The 18,585-nt window shown below is 35.7% G+C and overlaps 1 protein-coding gene across 1 annotated transcript; it reads right to left on the bottom strand.

Annotated features, from left to right (window-relative positions):
* Positions 1-2,423: 2,423 nt before the first annotated feature.
* Positions 2,424-3,365, bottom strand: LOC100757736 (olfactory receptor 2K2). The gene has a single exon (XM_027403598.2). The coding sequence runs from the start codon at positions 3,363-3,365 to the stop codon at positions 2,424-2,426; it is 942 nt and encodes a 313-aa protein (XP_027259399.1).
* Between the last annotated feature and the right edge of the window lie 15,220 nt (positions 3,366-18,585).

The following is an 18,585-nucleotide window of genomic DNA, read 5'->3' as shown; positions in this document are numbered from 1 at the left end:
AATAGCCATCAAAGAGATATTCAGTAGAGGGATGGCCAAATACCTATTAAAGAGCTGTCAAAAGTTTGTCACATATATATTGCTATTTGAAAGATGTTCATGCAACACTTAGTCCTTCACAAATGATACACTGAATATTTCCTCTGTGGAGACATTGTGCTTAGTCCTGGGTATCCAGTGATAGATAAAGCAATACAGTTCTTGTTGTGGTGAACCTGCAGGGCAGTGAAGAAGATAACACCAAGGAAGTAAAACTAAAAACTACCATGCCAGGCAGGTGGTGGTGGCTCATGCCTTTAATCCCAGCACTCAGGAAGCAGAGGCAGACAGATCACTGAGTTCAAGTCCAGCCTGGTCTGCAGAGTGAGTTCCAGGACAGCTAGGGCTACCCAGAGAAACCTTGACTTGAAAAAACAAAAACTACTATTCCAGCACAAGTTGTGATTTTTTGTAAGTGTATTTGTATGTGCAAGGACATATGTGTATGGGTACATATACGTAATTGTTGAAGTCAGAAGATAAACTCAGATGTTGTTTCCAAGTAGAATCCACTTCTTTTGAGACATCATCTCTTCTTGGCTTGGAACTCATCAAGTAGACTAAGCTGTGTAGCCAGCAAACCCAGAGATCAATCTGCCTCCTTTTCCCCAGTTCTGAGATTACAAGTGTGTCACAGCTCTGCTCCTACTTTCTTTCTCACATGAGCCCTGGAGACTAAGTTCTTTTCTTTGTGTTTGCATGGCAAGTGCTGTGCCAACTGGGCGTTCTGCACCACTCATGGGTGCTTTAAAAGAAGAACCAGGAGAAAGTATACACTGGTTACACTAAGAGAGTTTGAATATGCCTGAAGTAAAGGATGTGAATGGCAAGCAATCAAACTATGGAAGCCTTTGCATACTATTGTAAGGACATCCAGTATTAAGTCAATGGGTAGATAAGTGACATGACCAGAATTTTCTAAAGCATAAATCTAGACATGTCATCACTCATGAAAACATTGACTCTATTAAAGATAGTTCCACTTTCTCTGTCAAATAGACAATGCTTGAAGAGCATCCCTTACTTGAGACACTATAAAAGTAACAGTTGAACTAGTGTTGCTGGGATGGGGCCTAACCCAAGGAAAGAATGTACCATTTACCAATAGTTAACTTCAGTACATCACAAATCTGTAAAGTATACCCATATTTTATTTATTATTCACAGTAACTTTATGAAACATGTGGCTGGAAACACTGTTGCCTTAGTTGAGATCTACTAAAGAGATATCTGCCAGGTTTCTCCTATAGTCCCTCTTCTGACACCTGTGACATCCGTCCTCTTCTGGTCATGTGCCAGCTGGAAGATTTGGTTCCATGTCAATGCACTCACCTCCTTGTATCAAAACAGATATATTACATGGGGTTGCTCCACCTCTGCGACTCTGGGTTCTTCAGGGTTATGCTTTCAGTTGAGATTTCATCTGTCCCTGTGTCTCTATTACTGTTTATATTTAGCACAATTGCAATAAATCCCAGAGAGCAGACAATTTGGTTTTATCCTAAAGATAAATTTAACACCAGTCCAATGAAAGCCTACTCTAAAATTTCACTTCAAAAATGCCAGTTAAGGCACCAGGAAATGTTTGTACAATTAGACTGGGGTGGCTGAGGTAAAGAAGAAATATTGTTATTTCTAGAACAAATAAATGCTTCCTTGTCAGCCATGCAAAGTCAATCATCCAATGAAGAAAAATGCAATGAATAAGTGAAAAAGACTTAACATATAGAAAGTATAATGTCACAGGAACAGGTGTGCTTAAAAAAAGCAAAGTTGGCAGACAAGTGAAAAACTATTGACTATTATATAAAACTATCTGGCCTTATCAGATCCTTACTAAGGAAGACAGAGTGTTTTAATCAGCATTTAAAAAGCTACCACCATGGAATAGAATAAGCTCTGACCAAAAGTCAAAAGGACACTGTCACTAACATCTGTACAGTATGGTGTTGACCAAGTCTTTTCATTTCTTTCTTTGAGTTCATTTCCTTGCTTCCATAATAAGTGCCAATATCTTTATTATTCCTTTAGTTCTTTGGTTTGTATCTTTAGGCTCCTACCCCATTCTATAAGGGATTAAAGTAAAGAAAGTATTTCTTCTGGTACTCAGATTCACTGACAACATTTATCTAAGTTTGCTTTTGGAGAAAATGCTCAGTGACTGAATTGATGCCACACCAAAGATGAAAAATATTAGTAAGTGAACCTTGGGACCTACTCCATCCATAATAAATTAATCTGTGTACAAATACCTGTGACTGTGAAATTGCAGAGCTAATATTCAGGTCAGAATCTGAAAGGGCTGAACGGTGTTTAGAATTTCTCTGCTGAGTTCTGCCAATGGCTCATCCTTGGGAAAGTCACAGGGACCCAGTCAAAGATAGTCACATGCTTGGTGCCAATGACACTTTTCCCAGAAGTTTTTTCACAGCATCTTTTACTTCTTTGTTTCTTAAGCTGTAAATTATTGGGTTCAACATAGGAGTAAGCACTCCATAAAGCAATGAGATGATTTTGTCTATTTGTTGTGAGTTTGACGAAGAAGGCTTCAGGTACATGGAGAGAGCAGCCCCAAAATATAAGATCACCACAGTCAAGTGTGCTCCACAAGTTGAAAAAGCTTTGTTTCTTCCTTCTGTTGAACTGATTCTCAGAATCGTCGAAAGGATGAAGCCATAAGAAATGCAAATCAAGAGCATTGGAATGGGCAGAAGGAGAATACTGACCACCAGCATAACCATGTCCATGAGTAGTGAACTCATGCAAGCTAATTTTAGCACTGCAAGAATTTCACATGTGAAGTGATCAATGACATTCCCACAGAGGGGAACCTTCAGGGCAAAACTAGTTTCCAGCAGGGCAGTCAGACATCCTGTCACCCAGGAGACAGTGGCCATCTGCACACAGACTTGCCTGTTCATGATGATGGGGTACCTCAGAGGGTTGCAGATGGCCACATAACGGTCATAGGCCATCACAGCCAGAAGTATACACTCTGTGGATCCCATGGAAAGAGATAGATACATCTGTACCACACACCCAGAAAAGACAATGGTTTTCTTGGATGACAGCAAGTTCACAAGCAAAGTAGGAATGGAAGCAGATGTGTAACAGATATCCATGAAAGAGAGGTTTCCAAGAAACAAGTACATGGGGGTTTGAAGGTGTGAATCCAGGACAGTGATTAAAATGAGGGTACTATTACCCAGGATGGTAACCAAATACATTACAAGGCTGAAGACAAACAGAACAATCTCTAACCTTGGGTAACGGGAAAATCCCTCCAGGAAAAAAAAGCTCCAAACAGTGACATTTTCTCCTTGCATTTCCTTCCTAGCACTACAACCACCAATAGTTATTCTAGTAAGATTCTATTCATTTCATCTGAGGAATGTAAATAAATGTAATGTTCATTTAGCTAGGAAAGTGCTTTCAGACTTAGTTATAAACATAACTTCATACTCCCACACATACATACACACAATTACAGGATAATGGGTTTTTTTGTTTGTTTGTTTTGTGTTTTGTGTTTTGTGTTTTGTGTTTTGGTTGTTTTTTTTTTTTTTTAACCTAAGGGGGAAAGACAGGCTTGATCAATTTGATTACTCCACAACAAGATTTAGAAAATAATTAATCAGAAAGCAGAAAGCCATATTTTGTCAGACCATAATCCTGTCTTTGGAACAGTAGGTTTTCAATAAAAGTATGAAAGTGACAAAATGAAGAAAAATGTAAATGGACATTGGGTAAGTAAATTTTGAACTTTGTGAATTGAACACAATTTAGAAAAGTAAGTCACTCACATACTTGAAGAGATGACAACTCATACTAAAAATCAGGGATGCTCTTCAGTGGATGAAGGAAGAATGTTGACAGAAATGAATGAAATTTAAAACAAACTCTATGAAGAAGAGGAGGAAGAGAACAGAAGGGGAGGGGAAGAGAAGAGAAGACAGGAGGCAAGAAGAGACAAGAGGAGAAAGAACTCTGTCTAGTTAACAGCTTATAAAATGTGCTTCAGAAGATGACATTGCTTAAAGCATTGTGGTTACATTTGAGAACCATTTTGTAAGTGAATAACAAAAATATACCACCTCATTTAAATGCTTCTATTACACAGTTTCCTTCAGTATTGAGCCCCATACCTCATATCTAAAGAGTTCTAAAAATTTTACACAGGTAATTCACTTACTATGTATTAAAATCCATGAATTTCTAGGAAATGCAGAAATTAAAGTCTTTTAGAAAATTTATTTAAGAGTTCTTTGAAAATAGGATTAAAGATGATACAGTTATAAAAAGGGCACTTTGGATTTGATTTTTTTCCATGTTACATTATCAAAAATTATTACAAAAACATCTTGCTTTTGCACTTACATTATCACCTCCAAACTTTATCTTTCCCTTCTGATTCTTTTCAATCTTTCTTCAAACACACATGCTCTTAAATGTTCCCTTCACTACTATCCTGACATGCATACTGCTATCTCTTCACTTTCTTTCAAAGAAAAATCTACCCATCAGATGGTTACCGCTGTGCTGCGATTATTCAGGCTTCGTTTCTTTTCCTTGTTTCCGGATTTCAGTCACTAGAGTCTTCTACTCATTCTCCACCTTTAGAAAGTTGACATCAACAGAGATGGTGAACATAGTAACAACACAACAATGTCTTATTGTGTTGATTATAGAGAGATACAGTTTTCAAATTGCTTCATTCTCATTACATCATCTTTGCCTTCTCTCTCCATTGTGGCTCATTTCTACCCAATTAACAACTGCTTTCATTTATTTTTCCTGTTTTACTAATTAATTCCTCCTAGCTGCAAGTTGAAACACTGTAACACTGAATGTAGCTTTAGTAACCCAGAAAAAAAAACCCTCAGAATTCCTCCTTTCTATGCTAACCAAACATAGTTTTTGCTTCTTTTCTTAATATTTTCTTCCATCAATAATATTTGATTCTTGCATTAACCAACAAATTATTTCTTGTGGATTTTTCTGCAAACTACCTGCCAAGTAAATTATTATAAAAATTTTACTTTAAGGGAAAAATGTGTATGATTGTTAAGACCAACAATAGCTTGGTGCTCAGAATTAGATATTTTTATACTGCATTAAAATAGTAGCCAATGCAAAAATGGTTCTGCCACCTGAATTCCATGCTATAAACTCTAAATAAAAATGTTTAATGATATACTCCATCAGTTAGTTATGGCTAATTATACACAAAGAAGAATGAATATATCCATTTTTAAAATGTGAAATGTTACAGAAAAATTAATTATGCAGTTCATTTCTTTCAAAATGGCCAGATGTTACCAACATAACCAAAACTACCAAAGGATCACAACTGCAATACTATGTAAGTTTAAATCACTTGTTGTTTGGGGGAATACTTGTTGTCCCTGAACAATTTAAAGTTCAAAAGCAGTAATATACAGAGGTTTGAAACTTTTCATCCTTCAGGGATAATGTCCCAAAGATGCAATTATACCAAACTTTTAAAGACTTCAAAGCAAATGACAGGTCCTTCAAAATGCTTGCAAAGATCTCATTAAAACAAAGATTTGTATTCCTCCTTCTTCCTCAATCCTTAGTATGTCAAGTATGTCAAAGATTTTTTGTAAATACTGTAATATAGAATATTCATCAGAAATATATTCTAAGAGTTCTAAGATATATGATTTTTCTATTTTAAATTAAGGATATTGTATTTGTTCTTTTAAAGCACAAATAACTCAATGAATGTCTCAATGAGTGATCAGGAATTCTATTCAATGCACTCCTGTTGACAGGACCTTATTACAACAATAGGGCATCCAAGATCTAGATGTTGGCTTATGAACAGAATTGTGACCCAAAAGTAAATTAATTTTTTGGAAAAGTAGCTGCTATAAAAATTAACAGAGAAAGGATTAAATTATTATCTTATCATGCTAGAATGCAAGAATATGCAAAGAATGACAGGAACATTTCACAGACATTCACTTGATGAATCATACTTGCCAAATCCAGGAAAGCTTATTTTGGGCATCAATTTTTAAAAACCTACAAATTAATGGACATAATTCACAAAATAAACTTAAAGTGCATCAGTTCATTACGTTATAAATAAGGATGAAAATCTCTTTCCCTCCTCCTCATAAGCTGCTCAAAATCATAAACACAGAGGAAAAATGTCCAATTAGAACATTCCTAATTGAAGGTGATTTTAGGAAATAGGTATCACAAAAAGTTATGTAAACTACAGGATAGTTACATCATGTCAAAATATCTCATGGCAAGCTACTTAACAATTTCAAAGATAAGATAATAACTCTACAGTCCTGGGAGAATCATCTTAACATCACCAGTATCAGGACAAACTGACTCTGTGTGCTACTGAGATGATTGATGCACTGCAGCTATTGCATCATTTCTGCAATATGGCCATCCAAAATAAACCATCCGAATCTAATCACGAGGAAAACAAGCACACCAACATTTGGAGATATTATTTAAAATAATGTTTATCCCTTCCAAAATATTAAGATAGGAAATAAGCAAGCAAACAAATATTTTGTGCAGTTACTATGTGATAATATAAAAAAGCAAAGTCTCTTCAATTTCTTCTTAAATACTTCACTAAATGGTTTTTAAAACTGGAAAGACAGTGAATTTATGAACGCATTCCTTTTGTCGGTTGTGGTCATGCAATTCATCTCTTTTCTTTTTCCCATGGGATCTCACTATGTATCCCAAACTGATCCTGAACTTGCGATCCTTCTGCCTCAGGTTCCAAGGTCTGGGATCATAGACATGTAGCATCCTTATGATGGTTCGTTTATTCTAAGTCACTGAGGGTAAGTGGATGCTTTAGACAGAGGGTCACAGAAAAATTTGATCACCATATAAATAAAATGTTTTTCTTCTTCTTAGGAAGAAAAATAATAACAACTAGATTGAATAATCTAAGGATTGAAAATGAGTACAATTAACTAGTAGAATATTTGGGGGATGATGGGCTACAGAGGCCTATATAGATAAGTTTGAAATAGGTATGCCTGTCAGTATGCTGGCTTTATTGTAAAACTTAGGAAACCTCATGATTTCATGTTTTAACATTAATCTTGAATGTTCTCCTAAAGACCAGTGGCCACATTTCTCCCATTATATGGCAATAAAGCAGTAAGTATTTTGTATAAGACAATTGATGATGAGATAATAGTTTATACAGAAAATTAGAAAGAAGGAAAAACAACCTCCTGAAACTAATTAGAAGCAAGTAAAATTTAAAGATATATACTAAAGATATTATGGTACCAATATGAGATTTCTCAAGTTTTTATGTAGGCATTTCATGATATGAGCTTTTCTCTAAGAATTGCCTTCATTGTCTTTAATAGATTTTGGTATGTTGTGGTTTTATTTTTCAATTCTACAAAGCTTTTGACTTACTTTTTGAATTCTGCATTGATCCAATTTTCATTCAGTAACAAGTTGTTTAGCTTCCATGATTTTGTATGTTTCTGTTTCTATTTCTGATATCCAGCTTTATTCCATAGTGGTCAGATAGGAATCAGATGTTATTTTAAATTTCCTCTGTTTGTTGAGACCCATTTTGTGTTCAAATATATGTTCAATTTTGGGGAGAGTTCCATGGGCTGATGAGAAGAAAGTGTAAACTTTATTGGTCAGGTGGAATTTTCTGTAGATGCTAGGTTTGTTTGATTTATTATATAACTCCAGAGTTTATTTTAGTTTTGTTTGAATAACCTGCCTATTGGTGAGAGTGGAGTATCAAAGTCACTCATTACCACTGTGTTATGCTTGATTTATCATTTCAGATATAATTGTGTTTATTCTATGAAATTGGGCAACCATGTGCTTGATGCATAAATGTTTAGAATCATAATACCCTTTTAATGGATTTTTTTAAAAAAAATGAGCATGTAGTGTCTTTCTCTATCTCTTCTAAAGTTTTGAAGTCTGTTTTGTCAGATACTAAAATTTCTCTGCCTTGCTTCTTGGTTCTGCTCGCACTGGTATTACAAAAACACATGCAGCAGTGTCTGGCTTTGCATGGATTTTGAAGACCCACATTCAAAGCTTCATACTTGCTCAACAAGCACTTTGCTCATTGAGTCATCTCACCAGCAATTTACAGTCTAACTCACTTATTAAATGTATAATTCCAGGATATTTTCCCCATCTGTGAGCCATCTTTTCATTTTCTTGACAGTATCCTATGAAAACACATGCAAAAATTTAATTTATCAAGTTCTATTTATATTTTAGTTTGTCACTTGAGTTTCTGTATCTAAGACATTTTTTTTTCCTGACTCAAGGTCTTAATGATTTATGTCTACATTTTCTAAAAATTGTATATTTCTAGTTTTACAGTATTAATATTTAACACATTTTGGGATTTTTGTCTGATGAAAGGAAGAAGTCTAACTCCATACATTTGCAGGTAAACATCCTGTGCCAGTAAGTACCATTTGTTTAAAGAGGGGGGGCTGCTTTCTCTGTTGAAAACTAACAGACTATAAATCTGGATCACTATTCTATGCCTTTCAATTACATGCCTATTCTACTCCAGTACCAGACATTTAACTACTGTGGTTCTGTAGTACATTTTAAAAAATGAGACAAGTGAATAATCCAATTTTGCTATTTTTCAAAACATTTTATTATGGCCCCCGACATTCCATATGAATTTTAGGGTTAGTCTATTTTTGCAAAGAATCCAGTTGGGATTTTAAGAGCAATTGTGTTGACTGTGAAGATGAAGACCTAACAATATTAAGTCCTTTATTAATGAACACAGACTATCTTCTCAGTTAATTAGCTACTCTGATTTCTTTCAATAATGTTTTGAATTGCCAGCATATAATTTGCATATTTGTTTCATCACTCATTCCTAAGATTTTTATTTTTGAGTAAAGAATTTTCTCTTGCAAATGAAAATTTTCTCAGTTTCAGTTACAGATCACCCATTGATATTATATAGGAATAAAATCAATTTTTAAAAATTGACTCTCATCTTCTGCTTTGCCAACCTGGTTTGTTAGGTCTAACACTGTGTGTGTGTGTGTGTGTGTGTGTGTGTGTGTGTGTGTGTGTGTGTGTGTGTGTGTTTGTGTGTGTATGTGTGTGTGTGTGTATGCATATATTATTTAGAATGTTCAGTATACATAGTATCATCATCTGGAACATTTATTTTCCCCTCCAAGTTGGTTTCTTCTCATTTCATTTTTAAATAAATTTCCCAAGTTAGAAATGCTGAAATAATGTTGCATAAATTTAACAAGAGCAAACATCCTAATCCCAGTCCCGATTTTAGCATGACAGTTTTTCAATCCTACATACCACATCACCCCATTACATACAACAATGTGGCATTATATCACCTGATGAGTGGGTTGTTAATGCTATTACCATGTTTATGAAGTTCCTTCTGTTCCCAATGGTAAAACTTTCTCATGAACTACTGGATTATACCAAACATGTTTTTCTGCATCTATTGGACACATAATGCAGTGTCTTTCTTGTTAAGTCAATTTTGTATTCCTGGGGTAATTCCATATGGTTATGATGAATAGTACTTTTCACACATTGCTTCAGCTGGCTTCTAACATTTTGCTGGTAATTTTAACCTGTAGGGTTTTTTCCTTACATTCTTACATTTTGTCCAGCTTGTTATCGGGATAATACTGACCTCATAAAGGAACATAAAGGCTTTTTAAGTTATTTGGTCAAATTCACCATCTAGGCATGGTAATTTCTTTGTGAGCAGTTATTTGTATCACTAATTCTATTTATGTGCTGTAGGCATAACCAAATCTTCTACTTCTAAAATGAGATATGATTTTTTGTATCTTTCTACAATTGTCCATAGTATTCCTTTATTTTTAAGGTTAGTAAGTAGTGTTTGTATTTCTTTCATTTCTACTTTAGTAATGAGGTTTTTTGTTTTGTTTGTCAGTCCAACTACAGGTTTGTCAGTTATGTGTTTTTTCAAAAGACCAACTTTAATTTTCATTTCTCACCTTTGACCTTATTTTTATCTACTTATTCTCAGAACATCCTTTCTATTTTCTTTGAACTTTGGTATTTTGTTCTTTATTTTGTTTTTACTTTGTTTTCCTCATATAAAAAAAGAAAGATTGCAACATTAATTTGAGATTCATACTCTGAAAAAAATACTGGTGATTTTAGCTTAGTTTTCCTCTAGGCACCACTTTAACTGCAAAGTTTGGCTATGCTATGTCTTTATTTTCAATCAAAGAATTTTCTAAATTCTGTAGTGATTTTTTTTTGTCCACAAGTTACTTAATATGTAAGATAGTTAATTCTTACATACTTTGAACCTCCCAAATTTTACTTGGTCATTCAGCTTTTCATTAATTGTAGAACATCTCTACAATTTCATCCTCTTATACTTACTGTGGTTTGTTTTATGGCCTGTGAATTCAGGACAGTTAGTCCCTGTACCAAGACACAAAGGAATAATTCTTCCTGTGAGAAACATTCTAAATGTTTTTAATGGTTTTCTTCTTCCTTTGTATTTTTTAACTCCAGAAGAATATTTCATTTCAAACCTCTATTTCTACAATTAATGAAGGAGAGAAAATAATTAAGATCAAGTTAGAAAGATATTAATGTAGAAAAAAGTAAGCCAGAATCAATCCAAAACACAAAGATCCAAATAAGAGCAGGCAGAAGTTTCAAGTGAGTGCAAACACATATCCTAGATTCTATACTTTGAAGATGGAGCCAATACATACACAATGAAACAAGAACCAAACTAGTTGTGGTAGTTTGAAAGTCATTGACCCCCATAATATAATAGGGAGTGGCATTATTAGGAGGTGTGCCTTTGTTGGAACGGGTATGGCATTGTTAAAGGAAATATGTCACTGTGGGGTGGGCTTTGAGGTCTCCTATGCTCAGGATACTGCCCAGTGTCTCAGTTGACTTCCACTTGCCTGCAAGATGTAGCACTCTCACTCCAGCACCATGTTCTTCACGCTGCCATGCTCCCCGCATCATAATAATGGACCAAACTTCTAATCATGTAAGTGAGCCATCCCAATTTAATGTTTTCTTTATAAGAGTCATGGTGTCTCTCCACTGAAATAGAAACCCTAAGACACTAGAGAAAAAAATAAATTTTACTCATGAAGTAATTCAGAAGTGAGAAGATGATTCTTGGCAAAATGAACATTTTCAAAGACTTCACTGAGTCATTAGGACTCTATTTGGCATTTTACTTCCTTTATTTTGTTCTTTAAAAAAATGAGATTTGAGAAAAAACTCATGTTATGATAATTCTACATTTAATAAAAAACACTGTATCACTCTATACATAAAGCAGTAAGTACCCATTCAATTACTGGAGTTTCATAATAATAGAGTTTCAATTTCATAAAAAATATTTGGATCAAAATTAAGACCCAAAAGCATATCAAGATCATTGCTTCAATTTAATGGCAACACAGACCCACAGAAGATAAATGATTTAATTCCAATAAGAAAGTTGATATTTCTAATCAATTATTTTGCAACTTTTCAGTCAACAATGACTAATTGGCCTAAGATGGTATCACAAAACACACACACACACACACACACACACACACACACACACACACACACACACACACACACAAAGATATCACAAATCCATTTGTGCACTACTATATTTTTGATAAAGGAAAAATAATGCCTATATCTATTAAGATGCTAAGAAAACTTCACCTTCTTCTCAATCATCCCACCCATGCACATGGGCAAGCTCACTTTCTGTAATCAGAAGTACAGTTGTCAGGCATCATTTTAGTTCATTGGTCTATGTGCCTGCTTCAAGGCTAGCATCATGCTACTGATGGGGGCTGTCCTTCTGTATATATGTTTCTCTTATTGGCTAATGAATAAAACACTGTTTGGCCAATGAGGCAGGAAGATAGGAGGGACTAGGATATGAGAATTCTGGGAAAGGTAGGTGGAGAGAGCCCACCAGAGACAGATGTGATGTAGCTGACAAAGGAGTAGCAGGTCCGGGCATTATCCAGTAAGCCAAGACCACATAGAAATACATAGGTTAACAGTAATGGGTTAATAATTTAAGGATAGCTAGCCAATAAGAAGCCCTAGACATCGGCCAACAGTTTAATAATTAATATAAGTCTTTGTGTGTTTAATTTAGGGCTGACACGGTGGTGGGACCAGGCTGGAAAGAAAAACCAGCAGCATGCTACTTTTTTGTTGTTATTGGCTTTTGTGGAACCTGCTGCACATCTCCCACATAAATCACAGGAGGCTTATTCTTAATTATAGACACCGGGCCTTAGCTTGGCTTGTTTCTTGCTAGCTTTTCTTAACTAATTAACCTGTGTACCTTTTGCCTCTAGTCTTTTATCTTTCTCTTACTTCTGTTTATCTTCCTTTAACTCTTACTCCGTGGATGGCTGGGTGGATGAGTAGATAGACCTTGATGTCTTCCTCTCTTCCCAGATATATCCTATTTATTCTCTCTTCCTGCCAGCCCTGCCTATCCTTTCTCCTGCCTCTTTATTAGACCAACAGGTGTTTTAAACAAAGTAGCACAGTTTCAGAGAGTTAAATAAATGTAACATAAAAGAGTGCAACACATCTTTGCATCATTAAAGCAAATGTTCTACCGCATAAACAAATGTCACACACCTTAAAGTAATTTTCTACAATACTTTTTATTGCTTTTTAGTATTGTAATGTTTTTGGCATTACTCATTTTGTTTGGGATTGCTTTAGCTATTTGGGATGCTTCTCTGTAAAGAATTAGATTTCCCTTGGTAACATGCTCATCTTTTATGTACTTCATTCTGCCAATCCATGAACACTGGCTTTTCTAGAGTCTTCAAAGTTTTAGTTTTCACTATATAACCTTTCATAGGTTTCTTAGATTTTTTTTTCTGTTGTTGGGTTTTGTTACTGAGTATAACTGTTTTCCTGAGTTCTTATTTAGCATGTTCATTATTGGTATAAAGGGAAAGCTTTGTTGATCTTTGTACCATGCTAATTTGCTGAAGATATTTATTTGCTCTAAGAGTTTTCTGTGGAGTCTTTAGAGTCTTCTAGGTAAAATCAAACTGTGCACAGAAGATAGGAACTGAACAGGCAGCTCAGAGTAAGAACCCCAAAAGCAGCAGTTCTAGCAATGCCCTTGGCCAGGAATATCAGAAGGGAGCACTGGTTTCTTCTGGCTTAAATGAACACCCCTGCCTAGAGGCTATCTGTAAGGAACTGAAACTAATCACTTCTGGTGAACAGCTTTAGGACTGGACTTCTGAATTTTCTTGGTAAAAATGGGTTATATCCATTCCCCAATTTCAGCCCATTTCCTAAATGATTTTGGGTTATCTATTTAGAGGGTGATGTCACAGTATTATTAAAGGCTCATCAATGGAAAGCTTTACTTTAGTCAAGAGAATGGCATCTCTGACCTGAGAGAAGACCTAACATTCTAGTTAGGCCAGTCTGACTGGGGACCATCCCCCAGAAAGGCAGCTTCACCTTAAACCATGTTAAAGAGACAGGCAGCATTGTTATCCCTGTGATGTGTTTCCTTCCCAGACAGTCCACCCTTAGCAGAGCTACTAACAGAGCCATAGTCACACATTTTTGTAAGTCTGTCTGCTTTTCTGAATTAATCAATAGTGTTATTTTCCTATGCACACTTTCCCTGACACTTTGAACTTGACTTTTTATCTACCACCACCCCCACCCCCACCCCCATTTGCACATAACTCAAAAAGACCAAGACCAACTTTGTCTTTTCTTCTCCATCTTCCTCCTCCTGGAAGCTCCAGAGATTTACTTTTCCTGTCCTGAGATTTTTCTCTTAAACTCTATTAAAATTGTCCTGGAACTTTTCTGAATCTGTTCTTAATTCTTTTATTAACAGCACTAGGATTCCTGAAAGGCCACTTAATTTCCCCAGTAGTAATTTCATCTATAGACAGGAATAATAGGAATAACAAACTCCTTGCTTTCTGGCTTCTATCCCTTTATTCCTTTCCTCTGCCTATGGATGGGACCTATGAGTGAGGTGGGGACACAAAATCTCTAAAATCCCTGATTTTTAGAGATGTTTTCAGAATTTACCATTTTTTTTGTATAATATTGACTATATGATTTGTATACCTAGCCTTTATTACATTGAGGTTCTATTCTTAGTTTCTTTAGGGCTTTTTATCATGAATAAATGTTGAGTTTTGTCAAAAACCTTTCTCTTCATCAAGTGACATATGATTTTTGTATTTTATTTATATGCTATTTTCTATTTATTGGTTTGCCATTAATGTATGACCCTTACATAATGAGATGAAACTAACATGATGTTGGTATATGACCTTAATTATGTTGTTAAATTTGATTTATAATATTAAGAATCTTTGCACCAGTATTAAGAAAATTGCCTATAGTTTTTGTTGTGTTCATTACTGATTTTGCTATCAGAATAATACCAAATTTGTAGAATCAGTTGGGACTATTATTGCTTCAGTTTCACCAGGTGTTTCATTTGTTTTTACCCTACAGTTGAATTTTGACAGGTCACATCTAGTTTATTCACTTCCTCTGGATCTCCCCACTCATTTTAAGTTTTCTAAATACTCACTAATGGTTCTCTGCTGTGATTACAGTCCCTAGCTATAAATCACCCTATGGTAGGGAGAAGACTGTGAAACTCTAGTCATTCACCAGAAACATTTCACCTAACTACAAACCACACACACACAAAGGAGGCAACTCTGAGGCAAGCAATCAGGGCCTCTGCAGTAACCAACAGGTAGTGGGCTTGTTTGCCACAGATGGCAGGATCACCAACCACCACACACTCCACGTGCTCCCCACTACTTAAAGTCTGACCCTGCACAGTTGCCTCTGGAAACCCTTTCCCACTAAGATACCATATGTCAGGGTATGTTTATGTTCCTTGAGAGTTTTCCTCCTCACATCTCCAAAGTTGCTCAATCTCAACTAGGTTCCTTCTCAAGGTAAAGATGCCTGGCTTCTATATAGGAATCTGAGATGTAAAGAACAATAAACTAATGGGTTTCTTCTCTAAGCTGTCACTGTCAGATTGTACTTAAGGTGTTTGAAGACTATGGGCGGCTCCTATAGGGTTGGCAATCTGCCATCATCAGGGCTGTCTGACTTACCATCTAGTTGTGGTTTCAGGTCTCCCTTCCTGGCAAAAAAGCCAGAGCTGGAGTTGTGAGCTGTTAATTTTCTTCAAAACATTCCAGATTTGCCATGCTTCTCATCTGTCTTTATTCCTGATGGTCATCTTCTCTTTCCTCAGAATATCTTAGTTTCTCTTTTACTATTGACTCTTCTCACTAAAACTGAGTCACCTGGAGAAAACATTTCATCTACCATCTTACTCCCCCCTCCCTCAGACCATTTTTAAAAGAAAAGCGATTTTTAAATCTTTCCATAAACATCATTTGAAACATCATCAGGCTGGTAAGCTCTCACTTGGGAGTAAACTTTGCTTTAATCCCAGCTGCCTGCTGTTTCCACATGCTCACGTAGTCACTTTTATCAGAAAATTCTATCATGAAACAATTTTCTTCCAAGTATGTGGCAGCAGCAGTTCATTATGTCTGGAACTCCCAGCCAGAAGCTTCTATTAATTAGACATAGCTGGAAATATACCAGGCATAAGGCCTCTCTCTCCTCCCTCCCTCCCTTCCTCCCTTCCTTCCTTCCTAAAATACAACTAGTCAAAGTGTTAGTAGTCAGATTACTTTCCAACAGAACTAATAAAAACTAAAAGCACTACTTCAAAACACCAAGCCATGCAGCTTTTATTTACCATTTAATATCTTTGGGGTTTAGGTGAGTTTTTCCTTTCAAATAAGTCTATTTCATGCTTAGGTAGCTAAGTACATATTGCAGAGGATCTATGAAGAAGTTGCATATAAAATACAAAAATCTGTTACATATACATCCATTTAATGACAGATTGCACAGTTCAGTAAGTGCCAATGTCAAAATAACTCCCTGAACTTAACAAGCAGCATGAATATACTGTGACAGCAGCAGGTAGAAATGTCCCACAAGGGCAGGCAGTGCTCACACAGCACAACTGCTGATGGAGCACTAACTAGTGAGGTCATACCTTTATTCTTCTTCTTGTTGGTTAATACATGAGTTTTTAAAAAATGGAAGGACAAAGCAATGAGGATTTGGTAGCCTCCTTACGTAGGCCGACTGTGTTACAAACAAGATCCTCTAGGAACTGGAAATTGGGCACAAACATTCAATGAAACAGCTGCTCTTGACCACCAAAACTATAGACCATTTTCATGTTTAATCCAAATGCCATATTTCCAACATCTCCTTTTCATGTTATCAATAAAGATATAGTTAGTAATGGCAGGAATAAGGAACAGATCCTACAAATTAGTTATCTGCATGACAAATAGAAGTGAACATATAGAGAAAAATCAAACCTTTTCAAGATTGCTTTTGCAAATAAAGGTACTTTTACCACTTGTTCACCAGTACCAACATTTCACAATTACAAAGTCTTGGTTATTAACCATTTAAAATAAATGTATGTATACCAACTACAAACTACATTTGAAACAGTAACATAGCATTACTAGCTGTGAAAATGATTCAGTTGGCAAACATGAAGGCATTAAGTATATAAATTAGAAATGTGCTCAGGAAAGAAAAAGAAATAGCACTAAGGTTAAGGTGTCTTAGCACCACTCTCAGCACCAAGGGAAATTCCCAATATTAAATAACAAAATGCTTTAAAAGCATAAAATTTGATGAGGTTTTAATATTTGCTACAGACCAAGTATATCATTCTTGCCCTTACACGCTCACCTTCAGCATACCTGGCCTGCTTTGTATTCTTGCCCAGGAAGTACCCTGGGTACTACAAATGAAAGTCAGATACGTCCTTAGTGCACTCAATGCCGATCCAAAACCACAAGTCCTGAGAGGTCACAGCTATCTGAAGAACATTTGAAGCCATTTGTTTTTCTCTAAAGCAAAAGCCATTCTTAAATGCAATTCTACAAAAGATTCCTTAAAATTCACGATGTTCTGCAAACTCACTAGTATAGTCCAGTATCAGCAAAGATGATATTGAGTGACCACTAAATGTTTTAGTTGTAAACCATTTTCAATCAGAAACAATTTCAAACCCTAGTAGAAATTCAGGTACTCTCAATGACAGTGTTGTTCAAACTGGAATAGCAACTTAGTTGTGAGTTGGGAAATGAATTCAGTGAGTCTGAAGAACATTGACAACAAGACACACGGAGATGAAAGTGTATCAAACTTTGCAACTATTCATGAAGTATTTATTTCAGTTAAAGATTTTACATTCAAACATACATACATAAACACACACACACACACACACACACACACACACACACACACACACATATTCTGGGTCATGATGTAAAAGGTTATTTTTATTGTGAGTCACAGTTAAAAATATTTTAAATACATTGGTCTGGAGAGTACCAAACTAACAAACATGGAGTTTCCACCAAAAATATTGAGCACAGGAACGCCAGGTGTTGATGTCATCAAGGGGACAGTACTGAATGTATAAATCCATTTTGTGCTCCAGAAACCAAGACAAATTAAGAGTTTTTAGCTTACCACAAACACTTAAGTTAAACCAACTTTGCACCCTTCAGCAGGTGCAGGAGCAGCAGAAAGCAGGGGGAGACCCTGGCAACAACAGTTTTCCTAGAATGGTATGCCAATTTGAGAAAGGGCATTTAAGAAAGAGAAATTCCTAGACAGTTAAATAAAAGGCTTTCCATCTATCCTACCATGTCACACTGTATGCATGACAGTAAATAGTACAAAATGTAACTGTTATAGTTTTGAGATCTTAAGTAGTCTACACCAAGGCAGTCTCTAATTTTTACTCGTTTTAGATTTTGGAAAAACATTCAAAAATACAGACAGAAGAACAATCTTGTTCCCATCTATTTTCATCTTCTAGGATAAGGACTTCAACTAGAATTTTATGGAACCCAAATTATTCTCAACCTATAAAAATGCTGAACAACCATTTCCTAAAAATTGATTACCTATACACAGGAAATGTGCAGCATCTGACTTTCAAGACCTCAGTGATAAGGGTCAGTTTAGCTCTGTTGATAGGGCAAGAAAACATTGGCTTGGTAGCAGGTTGAGAAAAGTATCCAAGACAGGACATTAAATTCTGGGTATGCCCTTGACTCCAGTCTTAGAAAGGAAGCTGATATCCCCAATCCTATTACTTCAGGTGTGCAAGAAGTGGGGTTATAAACCAAGTGATTTACAGGGTCCCTTCCTGCAATAACTTTAGCATGGATGTAGTTCTAAGATTTTAATCCAGCTTGTTCTGTGGTTCATTTATAATAGTTTCAGTTCTTTTAGCAATGATGGCTGGCAGACTTATTTACAACTACCTTGTGAAAACCCAAGTTCTATTAAGCTCATTTAGCCCACATACTTTGAAGACAAGTAAAATAAAGCTAACAAGGAGCAAAA

The sequence above is a fragment of the Cricetulus griseus genome, chromosome 2, assembly GCF_003668045.3.
Source record: "Cricetulus griseus strain 17A/GY chromosome 2, alternate assembly CriGri-PICRH-1.0, whole genome shotgun sequence".
Taxonomy (NCBI): Eukaryota; Metazoa; Chordata; class Mammalia; order Rodentia; family Cricetidae; genus Cricetulus; species Cricetulus griseus.
This window is presented reverse-complemented; position numbering and strand designations above follow the sequence as displayed.

Excerpts from the sequence above, each read along its gene's own strand:
- LOC100757736 (XM_027403598.2), bottom strand. The coding sequence starts at position 3,365 with ATGCAAGGAGAAAATGTCACTGTTTGGAGCTTTTTTTTCCTGGAGGGA.